The 25,568-nt window shown below is 44.8% G+C and overlaps 1 protein-coding gene across 2 annotated transcripts; it reads left to right on the top strand.

Annotated features, from left to right (window-relative positions):
* Positions 1–1,266: 1,266 nt before the first annotated feature.
* Positions 1,267–4,435, top strand: LOC106583827 (protein phosphatase 1 regulatory subunit 3D). 2 transcript variants are annotated; one of them, XM_014168425.2, is made up of 3 exons: positions 1,267–1,475; positions 1,692–1,779; positions 3,152–4,435. In XM_014168425.2, the coding sequence occupies exons 2-3, from the start codon at positions 1,739–1,741 to the stop codon at positions 4,233–4,235; spliced, it is 1,125 nt and encodes a 374-aa protein (XP_014023900.2). In that variant the 5' UTR covers positions 1,267–1,475; positions 1,692–1,738; the 3' UTR covers positions 4,236–4,435. The 2 variants fall into 2 exon arrangements, with proteins under 2 accessions (XP_014023900.2, XP_014023899.2); XM_014168424.2 differs by having other exon boundaries at positions 1,267–1,779.
* The last annotated feature ends 21,133 nt before the right edge of the window (positions 4,436–25,568 follow it).

The following is a 25,568-nucleotide window of genomic DNA, read 5'->3' as shown; positions in this document are numbered from 1 at the left end:
AAGGCTGAGCACAGCAAAGCTGAAGCAATGCAATGAATATCCTAAACAAAATACAATCAAATTGCTGTGTGCATTCATGTTACTCTCTCATAACCCACTATGAGCAACCAGTTACACCCAGTTGTCTGTAAATTACATGGAAGGATGGTATTTTGCTTGAAAGGGAACCTGAAATAATTTGTCTTGTCCTGACATTCAAACCTAATATTTGTCTCCATAAGGGTGTTGGCAGGGGGGGGAGGGGCATCCATTAAAGCTGAGAGAGAGAGAGAGAGAGAGAGAGAGAGAGAGAGAGACAGATCGAGAGAGAGAGACAGATCGAGAGAGAGAGAGCGAGAGAGAGCGAGAGAGAGCGAGAGAGAGAGAGAGAGAGAGAGAGAGAGAGAGAGAGAGAGAGTGAGAGAGAGAGAGAGACAGAGAGAGAGAGAGAGAGTCAGAGAGAGAGAGAGAGAGTGAGAGAGAGAGTGAGAGAGCGAGAGAGCGAGAGAGAGAGAGCGAGAGAGAGAGTGAGAGAGAGAGAGACCCAAAGCTAAGAAAAGCCTTGACTATGCACAGACTCAGTGACTCAGCACTTTCTAACCTGCTGCTAAATGTATGACCATATTAGAGACACATATTTCTCTCAGATTACACAGACACACAAAGAATTGGAAAACAAATCAAATTTTGCCAAACTTCCATATCTGTTAGGCAAAATAGCAGAGTGCAATCCCAGCAGCAAAATGTATGACCCACTGCCACAAGAAAAGGTCAACCAGTGAGTCAGAAACACCGTTGTAAATCTAACCTATATTTATCTGGCCATTTATTTCCCCCCGTCATTCATGCATTCTACTATTAGCACATTGTCACAACACTTTACATTGTTTATATTACATTTTAAATGTAATAGTACATTATTTTTAACCTCTCGTAATATAATATTTTAAACGTTGTTTTTATCTGATTGTTTTGTTTTAATTCGCTTTGTTGGTATTTATTGTTGTTGTTTTGTTTATTGTTTATTTCACTTGCTTTGGCAATGTAAACACATTTCCCATGTCAATAAAGCCCCTTAGAGAGAGACAGAGAGAGAGAGAGAGAGAGAGAGAGAGAGAGAGAGAGAGAGAGAGAAATGGAGAGAGAAATGGAGTGAGAGAGAGGGAGAGACAGAGAGAGAGAGATACAGAGAGAGAGAGAGAGAGAGAGAGAGACAGAGAGAGAGAGAGAGAGAGAGAGAGAGAGAGAGAGAGAGAGAGACAGAGAGAGAGAGAGAGAGACAGAGAGAGAGAGAGAGAGACAGAGAGAGAGAGAGAGAGATACATTGCAGCTGCAGAGAGAGAGGTTGGGGCTTAGGATCAGAGCAGCAGGTCATGTGTTGGAGCAGCAGAAATACGACAAGTTGTCAGCTTGGACAGCAGTACAGAGGGCAAGGCAGCAGCTATACAGCAGTACAGAGGGCAAGACAGCGGCTATACAGCAGTACAGAGGGCAAGGCAGCAGCTAAACAGCAGTACAGAGGGCAAGGCAGCGGCTAAACAGCAGTACAGAGGGCAAGGCAGCAGCTAAACAGCAGTACAGAGGGCAAGGCAGCAGCTAACAGCAGTACAGAGGGCAAGGCAGCAGCTAAACAGCAGTACAGAGGGCAAGGCAGCGGCTAAACAGCAGTACAGAGGGCAAGACAGCGGCTATACAGCAGTACAGAGGGCAAGGCAGAGGCTAAACAGCAGTACAGAGGGCTGGTCAGGTGAAACAGAGAATGGTGTTTGGTCCTGTCTGTTTAAAGGATACTGTCACTAGGTAGGTAGACATACAGATACATTTGCTTGTCTATGTTTTAACGTTGACTAAAGCTGCTATATTTACATGCATTTTCATGGTTTACAGAATCTATTTCCCAAAAAAGCATGTTATTTGTGAGCATGTAGAGTTTTAACACCTGTAACCTAGTCTTCAGACTGGATTACATTAGTTATCCTACTGTAACAGTGTTGTGTTGTGTTGGTTCTCCTATAACCTAGTCTTCAGGCTGGATTACATTAGTTATCCTACTGTAACAGTGTTGTGTTGTGTTGTGTTGGTTCTCCTATAACCTAGTCTTCAGGCTGGATTACATTAGTTATCCTACTGTAACAGTGAATTAACAGTGTTGTGTTGGTTCTCCTATAACCTAGTCTTCAGGCTGGATTACATTAGTTATCCTACTGTAACAGTGAATTAACAGTGTTGTGTTGGTTCTCCTATAACCTAGTCTTCAGGCTGGATTACATTAGTTATCCTACTGTAACAGTGAATTAACAGTGTTGTGTTGGTTCTCCTATAACCTAGTCTTCAGGCTGGATTACATTAGTTATCCTACTGTAACAGTGAATTAACAGTGTTGTGTTGGTTCTCCTATAACCTAGTCTTCAGGCTGGATTACATTAGTTATCCTACTGTAACAGTGAATTAACAGTGTTGTGTTGGTTCTCCTATAACCTAGTCTTCAGGCTGGATTACATTAGTTATCCTACTGTAACAGTGAGTTAACAGTGTTGTGTTGGTTCTCCTATAACCTAGTCTTCAGGCTGGATTACATTAGTTATCCTACTGTAACAGTGAATTAACAGTGTTGTGTTGGTTCTCCTATAACCTAGTCTTCAGGCTGGATTACATTAGTTATCCTACTGTAACAGTGAATTAACAGTGTTGTGTTGGTTCTCCTATAACCTAGTCTTCAGGCTGGATTACATTAGTTATCCTACTGTAACAGTGAGTTAACAGTGTTGTGTTGGTTCTCCTATAACCTAGTCTTCAGGCTGGATTACATTAGTTATCCTACTGTAACAGTGAATTAACAGTGTTGTGTTGGTTCTCCTATAACCTAGTCTTCAGGCTGGATTACATTAGTTATCCTACTGTAACAGTGAATTAACAGTGTTGTGTTGGTTCTCCTATAACCTAGTCTTCAGGCTGGATTACATTAGTTATCCTACTGTAACAGTGAGTTAACAGTGTTGTGTTGGTTCTCCTATAACCTAGTCTTCAGGCTGGATTACATTAGTTATCCTACTGTAACAGTGAATTAACAGTGTTGTGTTGGTTCTCCTATAACCTAGTCTTCAGGCTGGATTACATTAGTTATCCTACTGTAACAGTGAATTAACAGTGTTGTGTTGTCTTGTCTGTCCAGTCCTGTTTCTATGATGAGCAGCATGGCCAGCGTGGGGAGGCCCAAAGCAGTGTCTCACGGTGTCGTTGGGAAGGAGATGGACAGGACATGGTTGCGTGGCAACGACAGGCTGAAAACAGTGTCTCCATGCGTCAAAGGAAAACCCAGAGCTGTGTCGCCAGGCATGATAGGGGAGCAGAGGGCAGTGTGTCCTTGGAGGCCAGAGTCGATGTCTCCAGGTGTGCTCCAGAACACCAGCAACTACAGCAGTGTGACCCCATGCCAGACCACTACTAAGACTCTCCGAGTGACGGACATCTTGGACTCCAAACCGGAGCCAACCAAGGCCCCTGTCAAGATCCGGCCCCCTAGCCCACGTCCCCCGTCCCTCAAGGAGCCCATTTTCAGTCGCAAACTGTCCAGTGACCCTCCCGTCCAGCCTATCATAAGACGCAGGACCCAGTCTTTGCCCTCGGTCCGCGAGAGAATCAGAGACCGCCAGGTACGCTTCGTGGACTCCTTGGGGCTGGAGCTGGAGGAAATCAAGGTGTTCAGCAATGGAGAGGAGCCACGGATTCCAGCCCACGTCTTCTCCAGACTTCTCATGAGCGCTGAGATGAACTCAAGGCGGTCCCTGGAGCTTTCCTTGCCTTACTTCAAACCCTGTTTTCCCGAAAACACGGGCTCCCAGCCGGGTTTCGTTAAGCGCCTGGTGGAGCAGGTGGTCTCTCTGGATCAGGTCCTGTGTTCTGAGCTTGGCATCATCGGCACGGTGCAGGTCCTCAACCTGGCCTTCGACAAGGAGGTGACGATCCACTACTCCTTTACCAACTGGAGGAGCAGTGCTGAGACCAGAGCCTGCTGGGTGGCTACCCTCCACAGGGATCAGACGGAGGGACCAGAGTCTGATTTATTCCGGTTTCGTCTACCCGTCCCGCCCTTCATCCTGCTGCCTGGAGCACAGCTGGAGTTCGCTGTGTGTTACAGAGTGATGGGAGCTGAGTACTGGGACAACAACGATGGGAAAAACTACAAACTATCCTGTCACAGCTACACACTCACTGTACCTCGGGAGTGTGAGGCCAGCATGGTGCACTACACCTGACTGGCCACTAGGGGGGGGGGCAACCAGAGCTGTAGAGCGATAGAGCTCTATTTCATAGAGGTCAATGGGGAAGAAGACAACACAGCTGCACCAAGTGGTTTGACAGTACACAGATCTGCCTGTAGGAATAGAAAATAAAATTAAACAAGCCATTCTCCTTATTAAAAAAAAAAAAAAGATTAAAGGCATTTAAAGACATTGGTGAATAGAAAAATTGAGTAAATGTAATTGAAGGGAAAGCTGATTCAGACACACACAAGACGACTCAAAGCTGTAATCGCCAACAAAAGCATATTACAAATTATAAACTGGGTGGTTCGAGCACTGAATGCTGATTGGCTGACAGCTGTGGTATATCAGACTGTATACCATGGGTATGACAAAAACAGAAAATTTTACTGCTCTAATTACGTTGGTAAACAATTTATAATTGCGATAAGGCACATTGAGGGTTTGTGATATATAGGCCAATATAACACCGCTGTCCGGGATGCGTCGTGCCTCAGAACAGCACTTAGCCGTGGTATATTGGCCATATACCACAAACCCTTATTGCTTAAGTATTCTACAAAGTATTGACTCAGGGGTATGAATACTTATGTAAATGAGCTAATTTATGCATTTCATTTTTTTGTATAAATTTGCCACGATTTCTAAAAACATTTTTTAACTTTGTCATTATGAGGTATTGTGTTTGGATGAGGGTGAGAGAAACGAAATATCTCGAATGCATTTTGAATTCAGGCTGTGACACAACAAAATGTGGAATAAGGCAAGGGGTATGAATACTTTCTGAAGGCACTGTGTGGTGCTTATGAAGCTTTTATGTAAGCTGTAAGAAGCCTTTATGCATGCTATATGAAGGCTTTATAAGGTGTACTTACAGTTTTTCATTTCACACCTTTTTTTTTTAATCGTAGATTTAAATGTCACTGCATTCGCTACAGCCAATAGGATTTGGGTGTTTATTAAACATTTATATATTTGGATTATATTACATTATACCATGACATTGTTGAATACTGCTTTCTGATTGGCTTTTCCCGATTTGGCTTTCTGATTGGCTTGAAGGGCATTCATTCATTATTTCCCTATAACGCACTATAACGCACTGAATATTTGCACGGTTAATTCTTATGAGTTGTATTTGCGTTTCGTAGTAAGCACATTAAACCCAGTAAAACACACCAAAAAAATTTTTTGCTCAAACTGGTGACCTAAATTCTCATGACTGACTGTGTGAAATGGCACTCGACTACCCACCGTGCTCTACTACCCTGTCCCATATCAGATGAGGCACAAGTGCTATTAATACATTTACACTGGATGTGCCAGTGAAATTCTCTGCATACATTTTGTTGTTGTTGTTGTTCTACACAACGTTAATTATGGTTGAAATATTTTGTATTTTATATTTCCTGGTTAATTTTCTCCTAATTCCAGGAATCTTAAGGGAAACCTGGGAATTTGGTGAATGTAAACATCGTTATGGGCTTAGCACCAAAAGACACATTTTCTCTCAAAGGTATTTTTGTCTTGGCTGACGTGATGGAAACTTCTCAGGTGTTAAATGCTAAGATCTAGTTGATGTAGTGTCTAGTGTGTGTGTGTGTGTGTGTGTGTGTGTGTGTGTGTGTGTGTGTGTGTGTGTGTGTGTGTGTGTGTGTGTGTTAAGATAATCAACGCTGAGAGGAGTTCTCCATTTGAAAGGGTATCCTACTCTTTCATCAGACCAAACGGTCGGACTTGATGGTATTAACATCAGCAAAGGTGGAATTGTGGGGGTGAGTGTGTTGTTTATATCTATATCTATTATATATCTATATCTATATCCACAATGTTTTATTTACCAGCCAGAGATGTGCATTTAAATGAATTATTATTTTCAATCACTTTGGTTGTCCTGACCGTAAGAGAGACTTTTTATTTCTCTATTTGGTTAGGTCAGGGTGTGATTTGGGTGGGCATTCTAGATTATGTATTTCTATGTTGGCCTGATATGGTTCCCAATCAGAGGCAGCTGTCTTTCGTTGTCTCTGATTGGGGATCATATTTAGGCAGCCTTTTCCCACTGGGTTTTTGTGGGTTTTTTGGTTAGTTGCCTGTGAGCACGCCATTTACTTCACGTTTCGTTTCTGTTTTATTGTTTTTGTTGTTTTGACGGTGTTCATTTTTGAATAAAGGAAAAATGTTCGCTTACCACGCTGCACCTTGGTCTCCTTCTTACGACGGACGTGACAGAAGATCCCACCAAAAACGGACCAAGCAGCGTGGCCAGGATGAGTGGACATGGGAGGAGATCATGAGTGGAGGAGGGCCCTGGACGAGAATTGGGGAGTATCGCCGTTCAAGGGAACAGATGGAGGCAGCAAGAGAGGAACGGCGACGATACGAGGAGTTAGAACGACAACGGAAGACCGAGAGGCAGCTCGGGGCGGAGTCAGGGTTTAGACCTGAGCCAACTCCCCGTGGTTACCGTGGGGAGCGTGTGACCGGTCAGGCACCGTGTCACGCGGCGATGCGTTACTGTATCTCCGGTGCGCTCGTTGCCGGCTACCCGCATTTGCCGGGCTAAAGTGAGCATCCAGCCAGGACGGGTTGTGCCAGCCCTACGCTCCAGACCTCCAGTGCGCCTCCACGGTCCAGTATATCCTGTGCCAGCTCCGCGCACCCAGTCTCCAGTGCGTCTCCCCAGCCCGGTACGCCCTGTGCCTGCTCCACGCACCAGGCCTCCAGTGCGCCTTCCCAGTCCAGAGCTTCCGGCGACAGTCCCCAGTACAGAGCCCTCGGCGACGATCTACGGTCCGGTCCCTCTGGCGACGATCCACGGTCCGGAGCGTTTAGCGACGACCCCCGAAATAGTCGCCACCGAGGATGGGTCTACGTCCCGCACCGGAGCCACCACCGAGGCTAGATGCCCATCCGGACCCTCCTCTATTGAGTCAGGTTTTGCGGCCGGAGTCCGCACCTTTGGGGGGGGGGTACTCACGACCTGACCGTAGAGAGCCTTTTTAATTTCTCTATTTGGTTAGGTCAGGGTGTGATTTGGGTGGGCATTCTAGATCATGTATTTCTATGTTGGTCTGATATGGTTTGAAAATAAGGGAGAGCCGCACACTCTAGGAGCTCAGATGCAAAAATGTTCATATCCAACGTTTCGACAGTCTTCATCAGGGTATGGCTGTGTTAATTATCATAGCCTGGTGAAGACAGCTTGGCTGTGGAAACGTTGGATATGAACATTTTTGCATCTGAGCTCCTAGAGTGTGCGGCTCTCCCTTATTTTCTAGTTTTCTACTCCGCTTGGCCAGCACCTCGCCTTAATAGGAGTGCGTTTCTTTTTCTTCAGGATTGGCCTGATATGTTGCAATTTTTACAACTACATTATGGAACATAATCAAATCAAATCATATTATATATTATTATATTATATATTATTATATTATATATTATAATTAATCATATTATATATATATCATATTATGAAATAATCAAATTATGTTCACCACTATCAAATCAGATCATAAAAATGGATCAAGGTTTCAATTTACTGAAACAACAAACACATTCACAAAGTCACTCTTTCAATTTGAATGCATATTCAATCTAATATCTTTTCAAAATGCAATATTCACTTTACTTTTGATATGATTTTCTTGTCATGTTAACAATATAATTAAGAATCCCTTAAATCAAACTGCTAAAAAACGACTGAAACAAAATGTAGTGCCTAGTTTTATAACTGCAAAATACTAACGATTTCTAGATTTTTACCTCATAAATGCATCAATTTGATATCGGATTATGTTGGATGGGGAAAAAAACTAATAAAAACAAAAATATAAAACACAACATGCAAAAATGTCTAAGATTTTACTGAGTTACAGTTCATATGAGGAAATCAGTCAATTGAAATAAATTCATAAGGCCCTAATCTATGGATTTCACATGACTGGGAATACAGATATGCATCTGTTGGTCACAGATACCTTCAAAAAAAAGGTAGGGGGCGTGGATCAGACAAAACAGTCAGTATCTGGTGTGACCACCATTTCCCTTAATAACAAAGCACATTTTTTGGAAAAAGCTACCAAAGTTCAACATTGACTGTAGTAAAACATCGGACCGTTGCTACTCAACGTTTTGACAAAGTGGAGTCGCAATTCAACGGCCGCTTTGAGGATAACACAGTGCCACTGACACGGCCCGCTACCAAAACCTGCGGGCTCTCCGTCACTGTAGCCAACGTGAGTAAAACATTTAAACGTGTTAACCCTCGCAAGGCTGCCGGCCCAGACGGCATCCCCGGCCGCATCCTCAGAGCATGCGCAGACCAGCTGGCTGGTGTGTTTACAGACATATTCAATCAATCCTTATCCCAGTCTGCTGTTCCCACATGCTTCAAGAGGGCCACCATTGTTCCTGTTCCCAAGAAGGCAAAGGTAACTGAATTAAATGACGTAGGACTCACTTCTGTCATCATGAAGTGCTTTGAGAGACTAGTCAAGGATCATATCACCTCCACCTTACCTGTCACCCTAGACCCACTTCAATTTGCTTACCACCCCAATAGGTCCACAGACGATGCATTCGCCATCACACTGCACACTGCCCTAACCCATCTGGACAAGAGGACTACCTATGTAAGAATGCTGTTCATTGACTTCAGCTCAGCATTCAACACCATAGTACCCTCCAAGCTCATCATTAACCTCGAGGCCCTGGGTCTGAACCCCGCCCTGTGCAACTGGGTCCTGGACTTCCTGACGGGTCGCCCCCAGGTGGTGAGGGCAGGTAACAACATCTCCAAACCGCTGATCCTCAACACTGGGGCCCCACAAGGGTGGTAGCTCAGCCCCCTCCTGAGCTCCCTGTTCACTCATGACTGCGTGGCACGCCTCCAACTCAATCATCAAGTTTGCAGATTACACAATAGTCGTAGGCTTGATTACCAACAACAACGAGACAGCCTACAGGGAGGAGGTGAGGGCCCTGGGAGAGTGGTGTCAGGAAAATAACCTCTCACTCAACGTCAACAAAACAAAGGAGCTAATCGTGGACTTCAGGAAACAGCAGAGGGAGCAGCCCCCCTTAGATATTACCGCACTGTTGGAGCTAGGAACACAAAGCTTCTGCTACACCTGCAATAACATCTGCTAAATATGTGACCAATAACATTTGATTTGATTTACATTCTCCCCTGCTGAATTCCACTTGCACAAACAACATGAGGAATGGAATACCTTGCACGTGAAAACACCCACATACAATCAGTAAAAGACCCAAAAAACTGTCCTCGTCATCACCATCCTCTCCTTCCTGATTTTCTCCTGCCCCCACGCCATATTGTTTCCACTCAAACGGAGCGCCCCAGCTGAGCTTCTACTCGCATACATTATACTATGCCGCCACCCTGTGGTGAAGTGTGGAGTTGCATTGTAGTGAACTTAAAATAACGTCGATTTAACCACTAACATAAAAGCATCTAATAAATGGTTAAATATGTAATATAATATTGGTAGATACAAATAGCAACCAATTCAGAGGCTTGTTTATGACTACATGAGAATGTAACTTGTGTATGAAAGTCAACATAGTTCCTATGAACACTAGACCCTCCTGTGTGCATTAGCAAACGCGTTACTTCTTGAAGCCGGCTCACCAGTGCTTCATTTTAGCCTATTTTGTAGCTGGTTCCTTCCGGAACAACTGTTCTACTCTACCATACGGTAACAGGATTTCGGCACCTCTCCGTTTTGGACTGTTTTGTTCCGGAAGCTTTTTTTGTCCGGATCCGGAACTTTACGTGGCATGAAACATTCTTTTCACTTTTTGCAATGTAAAAATTAAATAAAAAGAATTAATTCAAGTTTGCCTCTTCGTTAATTATCCTACACCCACAAAAAAAACGTGAAAACTGGTCTTGGTACCAGTGTATATATACAGCGCCAGTCAAAAGTTTGGACACACCTATTCATTCCAGTGTTTTTCTTTATTTTTACTATTTTCTACATTGTAGAATAATAGTGAAGACATCAAAACTATGAAATAACACATATGGAATCATGTAGTAACCAAAAAAGGTGTTAACCCTCGTGTTATGTTTGCGTCTGTGGGACCCATTTTCAATGTTTACTAAAATAAAAAAATTATATAATTAATCATTTTTTTTCAACCTGAGACTCATTGGCCTTGGTCAATTTTCTGTGAAGAACGTGTAAAATAACATATTTTTTCATTGAGTGAACACTGTGCAGCCCCCTACATATTTATATTACATATGTGGTGTTCTGGTCCACCTGCCTGTCTGCTACTGTTCTCGCACTCTTTACCCTTTGTAGTGTGTGAAACTACACAATGTCTTGCGGGAACCTGTACAATATTATTTCAATACATTATCGATACATTATTTAGATACATTATTTAAAAAATGCAGTTGTCAGAGTTTAGGTTATGTGGGTAAGGCGGAGTCAGGCGCAGGACACAGAGATGAGTAATAATAGTAACTTTACTCAAAAATAATCCTTCAACAAGGAGAACGAAAATCCAGAATCACATAAACGAGACAACTGATAACAATAAACACGTACAAAACCGTGATGGCTCCAGAGGGTTAAATAGGGAAATAATTCAAATGTAATGGGAACCAGGTGTGTACAATACAGGCAAAACAAATGGAAAAAGATATGTAGATCGGTGGAGGCTAAAAAGCCGGTGACTTCGACCGCTGAACGCCGCCCGAACAAGGAGAGGCACCAACTTCGGCAGCCAGGTGAAAATTGGGGGAAGGACACAACAAATAAATAGCTTTACATGTGTGACTCCTTACCACAATCAATCAGTATGACAAAAATAATCTCTGCTCAGAGGGCCTTAGAAATCATTTTTGCAGAAAGAGAAGCTAATGTGGAAGGAGCATCTTCCACTTTGGAAGATGAAGAATTTTCAGAATATGAGGATCATGTCTCTGTCAATTCAGAGTCTGACAGTGAGTTGGAAGGAGAGGATGAGATTGAACATCAGCCAGCCCCAGGACCAGCCCTTCAGCAACCAGGACCAGCCCATCAGCAACCAGCCCCAGGACCAGCCCATCAGCAGCCAGCCCCAGGACCAGCCCATCAGCAGCCAGCCCCAGGACCAGCCCATCAGCAACCAGCCCCAGGACCAGCCCGTCAGCAGCCAGCCCCAGGACCAGCCCATCAGCAACCAGCCCCAGGACCAGCCCATCAGCAACCAGCCCCAGGACCAGCCCCAGGACCAGCCCATCAGCAACCAGGACCAGCCCATCAGCAACCAGGACCAGCCCATCAGCAACCAGCCCCAGGACCAGCCCATCAGCAACCAGCCCCAGGACCAGCCCATCAGCAACCAGCCCCAGGACCAGCCCATCAGCAACCAGCCCCAGGACCAGCCCGTCAGCAGCCAGCCCCAGGACCAGCCCATCAGCAACCAGCCCCAGGACCAGCCCATCAGCAACCAGCCCCAGGACCAGCCCCAGGACCAGCCCATCAGCAACCAGGACCAGCCCATCAGCAACCAGCCCCAGGACCAGCCCATCAGCAACCAGCCAGACCAGCCCATCAGCAACCAGGCCACCCTCAGCAACCAGGACCAGCCCATCAGCAACCAGCCCCAGGACCAGCCCATCAGCAACCAGCCCCAGGACCAGCCCATCAGCAACCAGCCCCAGGACCAGCCCGTCAGCAGCCAGCCCCAGGACCAGCCCATCAGCAACCAGCCCCAGGACCAGCCCATCAGCAACCAGCCCCAGGACCAGCCCCAGGACAGCCCATCAGCAACCAGCCCCAGGACCAGCCCATCAGCAACCAGCCCCAGGACCAGCCCATCAGCAACCAGCCCCAGGACCAGTCAGCAACCAGCCCCAGGACCAGCCCGTCAGCAACCAGCCCCAGGACCAGCCAGTCAGCAACCAGCCTCAGGAGCAGCCAGTCAGCAACCAGCCCCAGGACCAGCCCGTCAGCAACCAGCCCCAGGACCAGCCCATCAGCAACCAGCCCCAGGACCAGCCCATCAGCAACCAGCCCCAGGACCAGCCCATCAGCAACCAGCCCCAGGACCAGTCAGCAACCAGCCCCAGGACCAGCCCGTCAGCAACCAGCCCCAGGACCAGCCAGTCAGCAACCAGCCCCAGGACCAGCCAGTCAGCAACCAGCCTCAGGAGCAGCCAGTCAGCAACCAGCCCCAGGACCAGCCCGTCAGCAACCAGCCCCAGGACCAGCCCGTCAGCAACCAGCCCCAGGACCAGCCAGTCAGCAACCAGCCCCAGGACCAGCCCGTCAGCAACCAGCCCCAGGACCAGCCCGTCAGCAACCAGCCCCAGGACCAGCCAGTCAGCAACCAGCCCCAGGACCAGCCCATCAGCAACCAGCCCCAGGACAAGCCAGTCAGCAACCAGCCTCAGGACCAGCCAGTCAGCAACCAGCCCCAGGACCAGCCAGTCAGCAACCAGCCCCAGGACCAGCCCGTCAGCAACCAGCCCCAGGACCAGCCCGTCAGCAACCAGCCCCAGGACCAGCCCATCAGCAACCAGCCCCAGGACCAGCCCATCAGCAACCAGCCCCAGGACCAGCCCATCAGCAACCAGCCCCAGGACCAGCCCATTAGCAGCCAGCCCCAGGACCAGCCAGTCAGCAACCAGCCCCAGGACCAGCCCGTCAGCAGCCAGCCCCAGGACCAGCCCATCAGCAACCAGCTCATCAGCAGCCACCAGCTCATCATCAGCCTGCAGGAGGAGAAATATGGATGTAAAATAACTGTGAAATTGAATGGTCTTCTTGCCCAAAGAATGAGCCACCCTGCATGGCTGCCAATGTGATAAGGATACAACTAGGACCGACGCGGATGGCGGTTATTCATGTGCAGGACATAAAGTCTTCCTTTGAACTGTTCATCCCAGACACCATCCAGAAAATCATTCTGGACTGCACTAATTTGAAGGGAAGGTGTGTTTTTGGAGAGAGATGGAAGGAAGATGGACCAAACTCATTTACATGCATATGTAACCGATGTGAAATGGCTAGCTAGTTAGCGGTGGTGCGCGCTAATAGCGTTTTTAATCGGGTGACGTCACTCGCTCTGCGACCTTGAAGTAGTTGTTCCCCTTGCTCTGCAAGGGCCGCGGCTTTTGTGGCGCGATGGGTAACGATGCTTCGTGGGGTGTCAGTTGTTGATGTGTGCAGAGGGTCCCTGGTTCAAGTCCAGGTTGGGGCGAACAGAGGGACGGAAGCTATACTGTTACACATACTTTGGGGTTCTTATCCTTGCTGATGTTTTCAGATCCAACGGGGAATCCACAGAATTCCCTGTGAGATGCAAAAACAACCAATGTCTCAAGAAAACTTATTTCCAGGATTATCAGCTTCGATAACCGAGACACCAGACCAGCTCGGCGGCAGAGAAACAAGCTAGCTGCAATCAGATCAGTGTGGAACAAGTGGGTGGACCGCCTTCCCCTGTTTTACAACCCTGGTCCCAACGTTACTGTTGATGAGCAGCTGATGCTATTTAGGGGCCCCTGCCCCTTCAGGCAGTACATACCGTCTAAACCCACAAAATATGGAATCAAGATCTGGGCTGTCTGTGATGCTGCTTCATCATATGCGTGGAACTTACAAGTGTTTACGGGGAAGCCAGATGAAGGAACCCCTGAGATGAACCAAGGGATGCGGGTTGTCCTGGACGTGACACAGGGACTCCGTGGCCACAACATCACATGCGATTAACTTTTTTACTTCGCACAAGCTGGGACAAGAGCTCCTCAAGAGGAAGCTGATGATGGTAGGAACAGTATGAAAAGACAAGCCTGAGCTCCCAACTCAGCTGTTGAATAGACGGAACAGGCCTATCAATTCCTCTAAGTTTGTGTTCACTGCCGACACGTCCCTAGTGTCCTACATACCAAAGAAAGGCAAAAATGTGGTACTCATGAGTACGCTGCATAGGGATGGGAGAATCTGTGGCCAGGTACATCAAAAAACAGAAATCAAAATAAATGACAATGCCACAAAAGGAAGGGTGGACAATTTAGACAAGCTGGTGACTGGCTACAACTGCAAAAGAAGAACCCTACGCTGGCCACTTGTGATATTCTCCAACATCTTGGACATCTCGGTGTACAACACGTTTGTCATCAGGATGGTGTTCAACACAGATTGGAACAGAGGGAAGCTCCAGAGGGAAGCTCCAGAGGGAAGCTCCAGAGGAGATGGCTCTTTCTCGAGGAGCTGGGCAAGTCATTGGTAAGACCTTAAATCCAGAGGAGGCAACATATCCCAAGGACCGCAGCTTCTGCAGCCGTCGTGAGGAGGATTCAGGAGGAGGATGCTTGTGCCCCATCCGCTCCGACCCACAGAACCAACAACTCCAATACAGGAAGTAAGTGTGAGTGATATTGTTGCATGTGTGTGTGTCTGACTCTCCTACCTTGGCCTGTTGTAACTATATATGTGAGTGAGTGAGATGTTAGTAAAATTCCTGAACTAAGCGTTTTCATTATTCTACATTGCAGCCGGTAGCAACAAGAAGAAGCGCTGCGATGTGTGTGGACCTAAGAAGGACAGGAAGACACAGTACACTTGCAAGAAATACATTTGCAACACACACAGTAAAATTCTGTCCCTCATGTGGTGTGTAGACAGGTCTTAATTTGTGTTCAATGGGGCTCATTTATAATTTCAATAAAATACTGTATGTAAAATTTGTCCTTCCAATTTGTTCAGCTCAAAGCAATAAACATCATCAGATGACCTGGCCGCCACGATCACCCGACCTCAACCCAAATGAGATGGTTTGGGATGAGTTGGACCGCAGAGTGAAGGAAAATCAGCCAACAAGTGCTCAGCATATGTGGGAAGTCCTTCAAGACTGTTGGGAAAAGCATTCCTCATGAAGCTGGTTGAGAGAATGCCAAGAGTGTGCAAAGCTGTCATCAAGGCAAAGGGTAGCTACTTTGAAGAATCTCAAATGTAAAATAACAATAAACATCTTCGTGAAAAATAACACGGAAAAAAACATGCCAGTCTGGCGCGTAAACAATACACACGTAACACAAACAATCTTACACAAAGACATGATGGGGAACAGAGGAATAAATACATGTAGATTGACTGAGGAATGAAAACTAGGTGTGCAGGGAACAAGACAAAACAAATGGATACATGAAAAATGGAGCGGCGATGGCTAGAAAGCCGGTGACGTCGACCGCCGAACGCCGAACAAGGAGAGGAGCCGACTTCGGCGAATATCGTGACACTTGTTAAAAGTTAATTTGTGGAATTTCTTTCCTTCTTAATGCACTTGAGCCAATCATTTGTGTTGTGACAAGGTTGGGGTGGTATACAGAAGATAGCCCTATTTGGTAAAAGACCAAGTCCATATTATGTCAAGAACAGCTCAAATAAGCAAAGAGAAACGACAGTCCATCATCACTTTAAGACATGAAGGTCAGCCAATACAGAACATTTCAAGAACTTTGAAAGTTTCTTCAAGTGCAGTCGCAAAAACCACCAAGCGCTATGATGAATCTGGATCTCATGAGGACCGCCACAGGAAAGGAAGACCCAAATCAAAATCAAACCAAATTTTATTTGTCACATACACATGGTTAGCAGATGTTAATGCGAGTGTAGCGAAATGCTTGGAACTTACCTCTGCTGCAGGGGATAAGTTCATTAGAGTTACCAGCCTCAGAAATTGCAGCCCAAATAAATGCTTCACAGAGTTCAAGTAACAGACACATCTCAACATCAACTGCTCAGAGGAGACTGCGTGAATCATTTACATTTACATTTAAGTCATTTAGCAGACGCTCTTATCCAGAGCGACTTACAAATTGGTACATTCACCTTATGATATCCAGTGGAACAACCACTTTACAATAGTGCATCTAAGTCCTTTGGGGGGGGGGTTAGAAGGATTACTTTATCCTATCCTAGGTATTCCTTGAAGAGGTGGGGTTTCAGGTGTTTCCGGAAGGTGGTGATTGACTCCGCTGTCCTGGCGTCGTGAGGGAGCTTGTTCCACCATTGGGGTGCCAGAGCAGCGAACAGTTTTGACTGGGCTGAGCGGGAACTGTGCTTCCTCAGAGGTAGGGAGGCGAGCAGGCCAGAGTCATGTCTTCATGGTTGAATTCATGGTTGAATTGCTGCAAAGAAACCACTACTAAAGGACACAAATAAGAAGAAAAGACTTGCTTAGGACAAGGAACACGAGCAATGGACCTTAGACCGGTGGAAATCTGTACTTTGGTCTGATGAGTCCAACTTTGAGGTTTTTTGATCCAACCGCCGTGACTTTGTGAGATGCAGAGTCTGTGAACGGATGATCTCCGCATTTTTGGTTCCCACGGTGAAGCATGGAGGAGGAGGTGTTATGGTGTGAGAAGGTGGGATGGTGTAGGGGTGCTTTGCTGGTGACACTGTCAGTGATTTATTTAGAATTCAAGGCACACTTAACCAGCATGGCTACCACAGCATTCTGCAGCGATACGCCATCTCATCTGGTTTGCGGTTAGTGGGTCTACCATTTGTTTTTCAACAGGACAATGACCCACAATACACCTCCAGGCTATGTCAGGGCTATTTGATCAAGGAGAGTGATGGAGTGCTGCATCAGATGACCTGGCCTCCACAATCCCCCGACAAGGGCTCAGCATATATGGGAACTCCTTCAAGACTGTTTCAGGTGAAGCTGGTTGAGAAAATGCCAAGCTGGTCGAGAGAATGTGCAAAGCTGTCATCAAGGCAAAGTGTGGCAACTTTGAAGAATCTCAAATGTAAAATATATTTTAATTTGTTAAACACTTTTTTTGGTTACTACATGATTCCATGTGTGTTATTTCATAGTTTCGATGTCTTCGCTATTATTCTACAATGTTATTCTACAAACAACTAAACCTTTGGCTCAACTTACCCCACTCTCCCCTGTGTAGTCAAGGTTCTGCATTTTCAAAAGTTACCAAACTATTTGTTACTGCAGTATATCTCAATATGAATCTATTAATGAATGAAAATGTACGTACGGCAACAGGGTCATTTTTCATTCATTAATAAATTCGTATTCAAATCAAATCAAATATATTTATATAGCCCTTCATACATCAGCTGATATCTCAAAGTGCTGTACAGAAACCCAGCCTAAAACCCCAAACAGCAAGCAATGCATGTGAAAGAAGCACGGTGGCTAGGAAAAACTCCCTAGGAAAAACTCCCTAGAAAGGCCAAAAACCTAGGAAGAAACCTAGAGAGGAACCAGGCTATGAGGGGTAGCCAGTCCTCTTCTGGCTGTGCCGGGTGGATATTATAACAGAACATGGTCAAGATGTTAAAATGTTCATAAATGACCAGCAGGGTCAAATAATAATAATCATAGTATTAAGAAATACTGCAGTATCTTCTGATGTTGTTAATGAGATATGATTACCGATACTGTAAAAATCGCTCTGTACTGAGTTGATTTTCTATTACATGTACTGAACACTAGATGGAGATGGTGACCAGATTTAAAACCTGTAGTTGATTGGAATAATTAAGTTATTTCCTTGTCTATGTGTACACGAAACGGTCAGTTATCTGATCAGCTGTGACTACAGCTTTTACTCTAACCAGAGTCTTCTGAACTATCGCACCAACCCTGTAGAATTAGTTCATTAGTCTCCATGAATTAGGATTATCTGGGTTGATCCTTGATTGCTCATCCAAGCATGGTGGCAGTGGCAGCACAGTAGAGAACTGTCAATGGAGGAGACATCATTATAGACTGTACAGTGGGTGAAGGAGACATCACAGAGCGACTGTCTTTTCCCAAAATGGCACCCTATGTCACGTCCTGACCATATACTTATGTATTTTTGTATTATATTTGGTCAAGACGTGGCAGAGTTATGTTTGGTTATGGTATAGTGGGGTTGTGAGTGTTGGTTTAGGTTCTAGGTTAGGTTTTCTATGTGTAGGTTGGGTGCTGGACTCTCAATTGAAGGCAGGTGTGTTGAGTTGCCTTTGATTGGGAGTCCTATATTAGTAGGGTGTGTTTGTCTGTGTGTTTGTGGGTAATTGTATTTTGCACTGTGTTTCGTTTCACCTGTGAAACTGTCACCTTTCTCCTTTGCGTGTTTATTTTTGTTTTGTCGTTTCCATCTATAATAAATATCAACCCGCTGCGTATTGGTCATCGAGTGATCTTCCGATGAGGGAGAATACGAGGAACGTGACACCCTATTCCTTACACAGTGCAGGACCTTTGACCAGAGCTATAAATCCTGGTCAAAGGTAGTACACTACGTAGAGAATAGGGTAGCATTTGGGATGCATTTAAAGACTGTGAATAGAGAAGACATTATAGACTGTACATTTTAAGTGAAGCAGCCATCCTCAAACACACCTATTATACAACAACAGAACAGATTCTGACATGGCTTCCTGCCTGGACCTGCTGGATGTGTGTGGGAGAGAGATAGAATCCTGATCTCGGGGTATCCCTCTGTGTCGTGTGTCGTGATGGCCAAGGAGGTGATCATAGACACACACACACACACACACACGCACATGCACACGCACACGACAGAGGGAACCAAGGGACACCCTAAGATGACGACGCCACCCCTCCCACGCAAAGGACGTTCCCTCCATCTGCTCCCTCCCTCCCGCTCTTCCTCTCTTCCTCCATCGGCTCCCTCCCTCCTTCCATCTGCTCCCTCCCTCCCTCCATCTGCTCCCTCCCTCCCTCCCTCTCTCTCTCCCTCCCTCTCTCCCTCCCTCCCTCCCTCGCCTTTTACTGAGGCGTGGCTTCCATCTGGCCACTCTACCATAAAGGCCTGATTGGTGGAGTGCTGCAGAGATGGTTGTCCTTCTGGAAGGTTCTCCCATCTCCACAGAGGAACTCTGGAGCTCTGTCAGAGTGACCATCGGGTTGTTGGTCACCTCCCTGACCAAGGCCATTCTCCCCTGATTGCTCAGTTTGGCCGGGCGGCAAGCTCTAGGAAGGGTCTTGGTGGTTCCAAACTTCTTCCATTTAAGAATGATGGAGGCCACTGTGTTCTTGGGAACCTTCAATGCTGCAGAAATGTTTTGGTACCCTTCCCCAGATCTGTGCCTCGACACAATCCTGTCTCTGAGCTCTACGGACAATTCCTTCAACCTCGTGGCTTGGTTTTTGCTCTACCTGTCAACTGTGGGACCTCATATAGACAGGTGTGTGCCTTTCCAAATCATGTCCAATCAATTTAATTTACCACAGGTGGACTCCAATCAAGTTGTAGAAACATCTCAAGGATGATCAATGGCAACAGGATGCCACTTGAGCTCAATTTCAAATCTCATAGCAAAGGGTCTGAATACTTATGTAAATAAGTACTTACTTATTCACTTTTTTTAATTTTATAAATGTGCAACATTTTCTAAAAACCTGTTTTTGCTTTGTCATTATGGTGTATTGTGTGTAGATTGTTGAGGATTTTTTTTCATTTATTTAATCCATTTTTAGAATAAGGCTGTAACGTAACAAAATGTGGAAAAAGTCAAAGGGTCTGAATACTTTCCCGAAAGCTCTGTATACGTACGCTAGCCAGATCATTAGTGTGAGCAGTGAGGGGTCTGGTTGTTATGTTGTTGTTCTGTCGTATAGTACAGATCTATACGTATCATATCTATGATACGATCTGATTGTTCTGACTCACATTCCGTTGATCAAATAACGTAACGTAATGAAAAAACAGACAGTGGACTGAAATAGGTGTCAGTACTGGGACTGTGTATATTTAGGTGCCCGGAACAAGGCTTTTTTTTTTAAGTCTATATTATTCTATGGGTGTCAGAACTCAAGCAGTTGAATATCTGAGGTGTCGGTACTCACTTACTTAGTAGTGGATTGGTTGCGGAACAATTCAAGCACTGGGTTAGAGTTTAAACTGCCAGAAGTCAAATGACCTAGTGGCCTTATGGATGGAATGTTATTCATATTTTTCATAATTTTGTAATTAATAAACATACGTGTTTACATATATATATATATAAAGTGTACAATTGGGATGTAAACTAAACATTTTATACATTTCAACTCTATACCTGACATGTTTCAAGCGTCTTCTTTTTTTTGATGTGTATACTTTTGTTTCAAAGTATATTTGTTTAAGATATGACCCTGATTTAGAACGTATTTTAAAAGACAGACGTTATTATATTAGGAGTCTGGTTGTGTGTTGGTGTATTGGAACAGGGAAGCTGCCATCTGTCGTAGAGTACACAGCTAGTCCGGGGTCTGACTCACATTTCCTGTCGCTGTAATAGGCTACATGCAAGACGTATTGCCTACGTACTTCTGCTAACATTCTCAGCCAGCCAATGATTCACAGTGTAAACAACCACCAAAACTGAATGGTAAATATCTTGTGGTGATAAGCACTACAGTCAAACAAACTGAATGGTCACTACAATATCTTGTGGTGATAAGCTGTTCAGTCAAACAAATTGTGTCTCAGTGATATACATACAGTGAGGGAAAAAAGTATTTGATCCCCTGCTTATTTTATACGTTTGATGATCAGTCTATAATTTTAATGGTAGGTTTATTTGAACAGTGAGAGACAGAATAACAAACAAAATAATCCAGAAAAACGCATGTCAAAAATGTTATAAATTGATTTGCATTTTAATGAGGGAAATAAGTATTTGACCCCTCTGCAAAACATGACTTAATACTTGGTGACAAAACCCTTGTTGGCAATCATAGAGGTCAGACGTTTCTTGTAGTTGGCCACCAGGTTTGCACACATCTCAGGAGGGATTTTGTCCCACTCCTCTTTGCAGATCTTCTCCAAGTCATTATGGTTTCGAGGCTGACATTTGGCAACTCGAACCTTCAGCTCCCTCCACAGATTTTCTATGGGATTAAAGTCTGGAGACTGGCTAGGCCACTCCAGGACCTTAATGTGCTTCTTCTTGAGCCACCCCTTTGTTGCCTTGGCCGTGTGTTTTGGGTCATTGTCATACTGGAATACCCATCCACGACCCATTTTCAATGCCCTGGCTGAGGGAAGGAGGTTCTCACCCAAGATTTGATGGTACATGGCCCCGTCCATCGTCCCTTTGATGTGGTGAAGTTGTCCTGTCCCCTTAGCAGAAAAACACCCCCAAAGCATAATGTTTCCACCTCCATATTTGACGGTGGGGATGGTGTTCTTGGGGTCATAGGTAGCATTCCTCCTCCTCCAAACACGGCGAGTAGAGTTGATGCCAAAGAGCTCCATTTTGGTCTCATCTGACCAAAACACTTTCACCAGTTGTCCTCTGAATCATTCAGATGTTCATTGGAAAACTTCATATGTGCTTTCTTGAGCAGGGGGACCTTGCGGGCGCTGCAGGATTTCAGTCCTTCACGGCGTAGTGTGTTACCAATTGTTTTCTTGGTGACTATGGTCCCAGCTGCCTTGAGATCATTGACAAGATCGCCCCGTCTAGTTCTGGGCTGATTCCTCACCGTTCTCATGATCATTGCAACTCCACGTGGTGAGATCTTGCATGGAGCCCCAGGCCGAGGGAGATTGACAGTTCTTTTGTGTTTCTTCCATTTGCGAATAATCACACCAACTGTTGTCACCTTCTCACCAAGCTGCTTGGCGATGGTCTTGTAGCCCATTCCAGCCTTGTGTAGGTCTACAATCTTGTCCCTGACATCATTGGAGAGCTCTTTGGTCTTGGCCATGGTGGAGAGTTTGGAATCTGATTGATTGATTGCTTCTGTGGACAGGTGTCTTTTATACAGGTAACAAGGTGAGATTAGGAGCACTCCCTTTAAGAGTCTTTATGGATTTTTGTTGTTGTTGTTATTCTGTCTCTCACTGTTCAAATAAACCATTAAAATTATAGACTGATCATTTCTTTGTCAGTGGGCAAACGTACAAAATCAGCAGGGGATCAAATACTTTTTTCCGTATTCACTGTATTTTCTAAATTTTTCTTTTTTTAGCCATGTTGTGAAATGCAGACCTTCAGGTTAGACAGTAAACTACCCTTACAGTGCTAGACCAGTGGAGGCTGGTGAAGGGAGGATGGCTTATAATAACGTCCGGAACGGAGCAAACGGGGACTATGTGTTTGATGTGTTCGATAACGTTAATTTTATTCAATTCCAGCCATTACTATAAGCACTTCCTCACCATTTAAAGTGAGGACATTATTATATTAGGACTGTCTTGGTCTTTCCAGCAACGGTGAGAAAGACTTGCGAGACGTCAGGCGGTGTTTCAGTGCTCGTGATAACAGGCTTTCAGGCATCAGATTATATAGTACAATTGGAAAAGCGTTCACGTATTTGAGATAATTTATGTGTGCTAATAACTTGAAAGAAAAGAAAAAGCTATTAGCCACTATATGCTACTGCCTAGCCATCACTGCTGTTATTTCTGGGCTACTTATATAGCTTTTTGAATTATGGCTAGCCTATAGCCCTGCTATTTCACTACTGCTAGCCCGTATTGCTATATTGTAATTAGCCTGCTATTACTGCTGTGTACTACTGCTAGCTTAGCATTGTTAGCATTGTTATTACATTTGCTATTATTCATTAGCCTGCTATTACTGCTGTGTACTACTGCTAGCTTAGCATTGTTAGCATTGTTATTACATTTGCTATTATTCATTAGCCTGCAATTACTGCTGTGTACTACTGCTAGCATAGCATTGTTAGCATTGTTATTACATTTGCTATTATTCATTAGCCTGCTATTAGTGCTGTGTGCTACTGCTAGCATAGCATTGTTAGCGTTGTTATTACATTTGCTATTATTCATTAGCCTGCTATTACTGCTGTGTACTACTGTTAGCTTAGCATTGTTATTAAATTTGCTATTATTCATTAGCCTGCAATTACTGCTGTGTACTACTGCTAGCATAGCATTGTTAGCATTGTTATTACATTTGCTATTATTCATTAGCCTGCTATTAGTGCTGTGTGCTACTGCTAGCATAGCATTGTTAGCGTTGTTATTACATTTGCTATTATTCATTAGCCTGCTATTACTGCTGTGTACTACTGTTAGCTTAGCATTGTTATTAAATTTGCTATTATTCATTAGCCTGCAATTACTGCTGTGTACTACTGCTAGCATAGCATTGTTAGCATTGTTATTACATTTGCTATTATTCATTAGCCTGCTATTAGTGCTGTGTGCTACTGCTAGCATAGCATTGTTAGCGTTGTTATTACATTTGCTATTATTCATTAGCCTGCTATTACTGCTGTGTACTACTGTTAGCTTAGCATTGTTATTAAATTTGCTATTATTCATTAGCCTGCAATTACTGCTGTGTACTACTGCTAGCATAGCATTGTTAGCATTGTTATTACATTTGCTATTATTCATTAGCCTGCTATTAGTGCTGTGTGCTACTGCTAGCATAGCATTGTTAGCGTTGTTATTACATTTGCTATTATTCATTAGCCTGCTATTACTGCTGTGTACTACTGCTAGCATAGCATTGTTAGCATTGTTATTACATTTGCTATTATTCATTAGCCTGCTATTAGTGCTGTGTGCTACTGCTAGCATAGCATTGTTAGCGTTGTTATTACATTTGCTATTATTCATTAGCCTGCTATTACTGCTGTGTACTACTGTTAGCTTAGCATTGTTATTAAATTTGCTATTATTCATTAGCCTGCTATTAGTGCTGTGTACTACTGCTAGCATAGCATTGTTAGCGTTGTTATTACATTTGCTATTATTCATTAGCCTGCTATTACTGCTGTCTACTACATACTTTGTTTCTCTCTGTTTACTACCTTTTTGTTGGCCACATGTGTGTTCTGTGTCCTACTGGTCTCCTACCTGGGACAGTTGTACCTGTATCTAAACCAGCAGCTGTATCAGAGTCCACTACCAGCTCTTTCTCAACAACCCCTCCACATCCAACCACTTTTATAAAAATGAACAAACAACAATAGCAGTTCTTTAAAAAGTCAAAACTTGTATTGTGCAGACAATAATAGTGTTTACAAAGAAATGGATGTCTGACATGGTGTCCAAACAGACATGATTTCCTCTTGCCAACAGCATAACATTAATAATAATAATAATAATTGATGATGATGATGATGATGAGGAATTAACAGGCTGTTATGAAACTCCCTGCAGTCCAGCTCAGAGAAACAGATGCCTGGGTGCTGGGGGGAGAATAACATGGAGGGGTCGCAAAATTATCCCGGTTTCCCGGGAATCCTCCAGTCAGGGAATTTGGGGAAATTGACCAGACATTTTCGTTGGTCACATGCACCACTTCTCTCCTCATCTCTCCTCATCTCTCCTCATCTCTCCTCATCTCTCCTAATCTCTCCTCATCTCTCCTCATCTCTCCTCATCTCTCCTAATTTCTCCACATCTCTCCTCATCTCTCCACATCTCTCCACATCTCTCCACATCTCTCCTCATCTCTCCTCATCTCTCCTCATCTCTCCTCATCTCTCCACATCTCTCCTCATCTCTCCTCATTTCTCCAAATATCCCCTCATCTCTCCTCATCTCTCCACATCTCTCCTCATCTCTCCAAATTTCTCCACATCTCTCCTCATCTCTCCTCATTTCTCCAAATATCGCCTCATCTCTCCACATCTCTCCTCATCTCTCCTCATCTCCCCTCATCTCTCTACATCTCTCCTCATCTCTCCACATCTCTCCTCATCTCTCCACATCTCTCCTCATCTCTCCTCATCTCTCCTCATCTCTCCACATCTCTCCTCATCTCTCCACATCTCTCCTAATCTCTCCTCATCTCTCCTCATCTCTCCTAATTTCTCCACATCTCTCCTCATCTCTCCACATCTCTCCACATCTCTCCTCATTTCTCCACCTCTCCACATCTCTCCTCATCTCTCCTCATTTCTCCAAATATCCCCTCATCTCTCCACATCTCTCCACATTTTTCAAAATATCCCCTCATCTCTCCACATCTCTCCTCATCTCTCCTCATTTTTCCAAATATCCCCTCATCTTTCCACATCTCTCCACATCTCTCCACATTTCTCCAAATATCCCCTCATCTTTCCACATCTCTCCACATCTCTCCACATTTCTCCAAATATCCCCTCATCTCTCCACATCTCTCCACATTTCTCCAAATATCCCCTCATCTTTCCACATCTCTCCTCTGCCAGCGTCTACAAGGCCATTGTTCGTAAATGCCTTCAAAGAGTCTGTTATGAAAAAAGTTTGGCAGACCCGACCATGCATCTTCTGTCAGGCTGGTTCCACCAGGTTACCTCCAACCTGCTCAGAGACAGGGATCAGGCTGGTTCCACTAGGTTACCTCCAACCTGCTCAGAGAC

Source organism: Salmo salar, chromosome ssa22 (genome assembly GCF_905237065.1).
Source record: "Salmo salar chromosome ssa22, Ssal_v3.1, whole genome shotgun sequence".
Classification (NCBI taxonomy): domain Eukaryota; kingdom Metazoa; phylum Chordata; class Actinopteri; order Salmoniformes; family Salmonidae; genus Salmo; species Salmo salar.
Note: the sequence above shows the minus strand (reverse complement) of the source record. Positions and strands in the feature narration are given on the sequence as shown.

What these genes read in the sequence shown, in the direction of transcription:
- LOC106583827 (XM_014168425.2), top strand. Translation starts at nt 1,739, where the DNA reads ATGGTGTTTGGTCCTGTCTGTTTAAAGGATACTGTCACTAG. An exon ending in TTAAAGGATACTGTCACTAG is followed by an intron (nt 1,780 to 3,151) that starts GTAGGTAGACAT and finishes TTGTCTGTCCAG; the next exon opens with TCCTGTTTCTATGATGAGCA.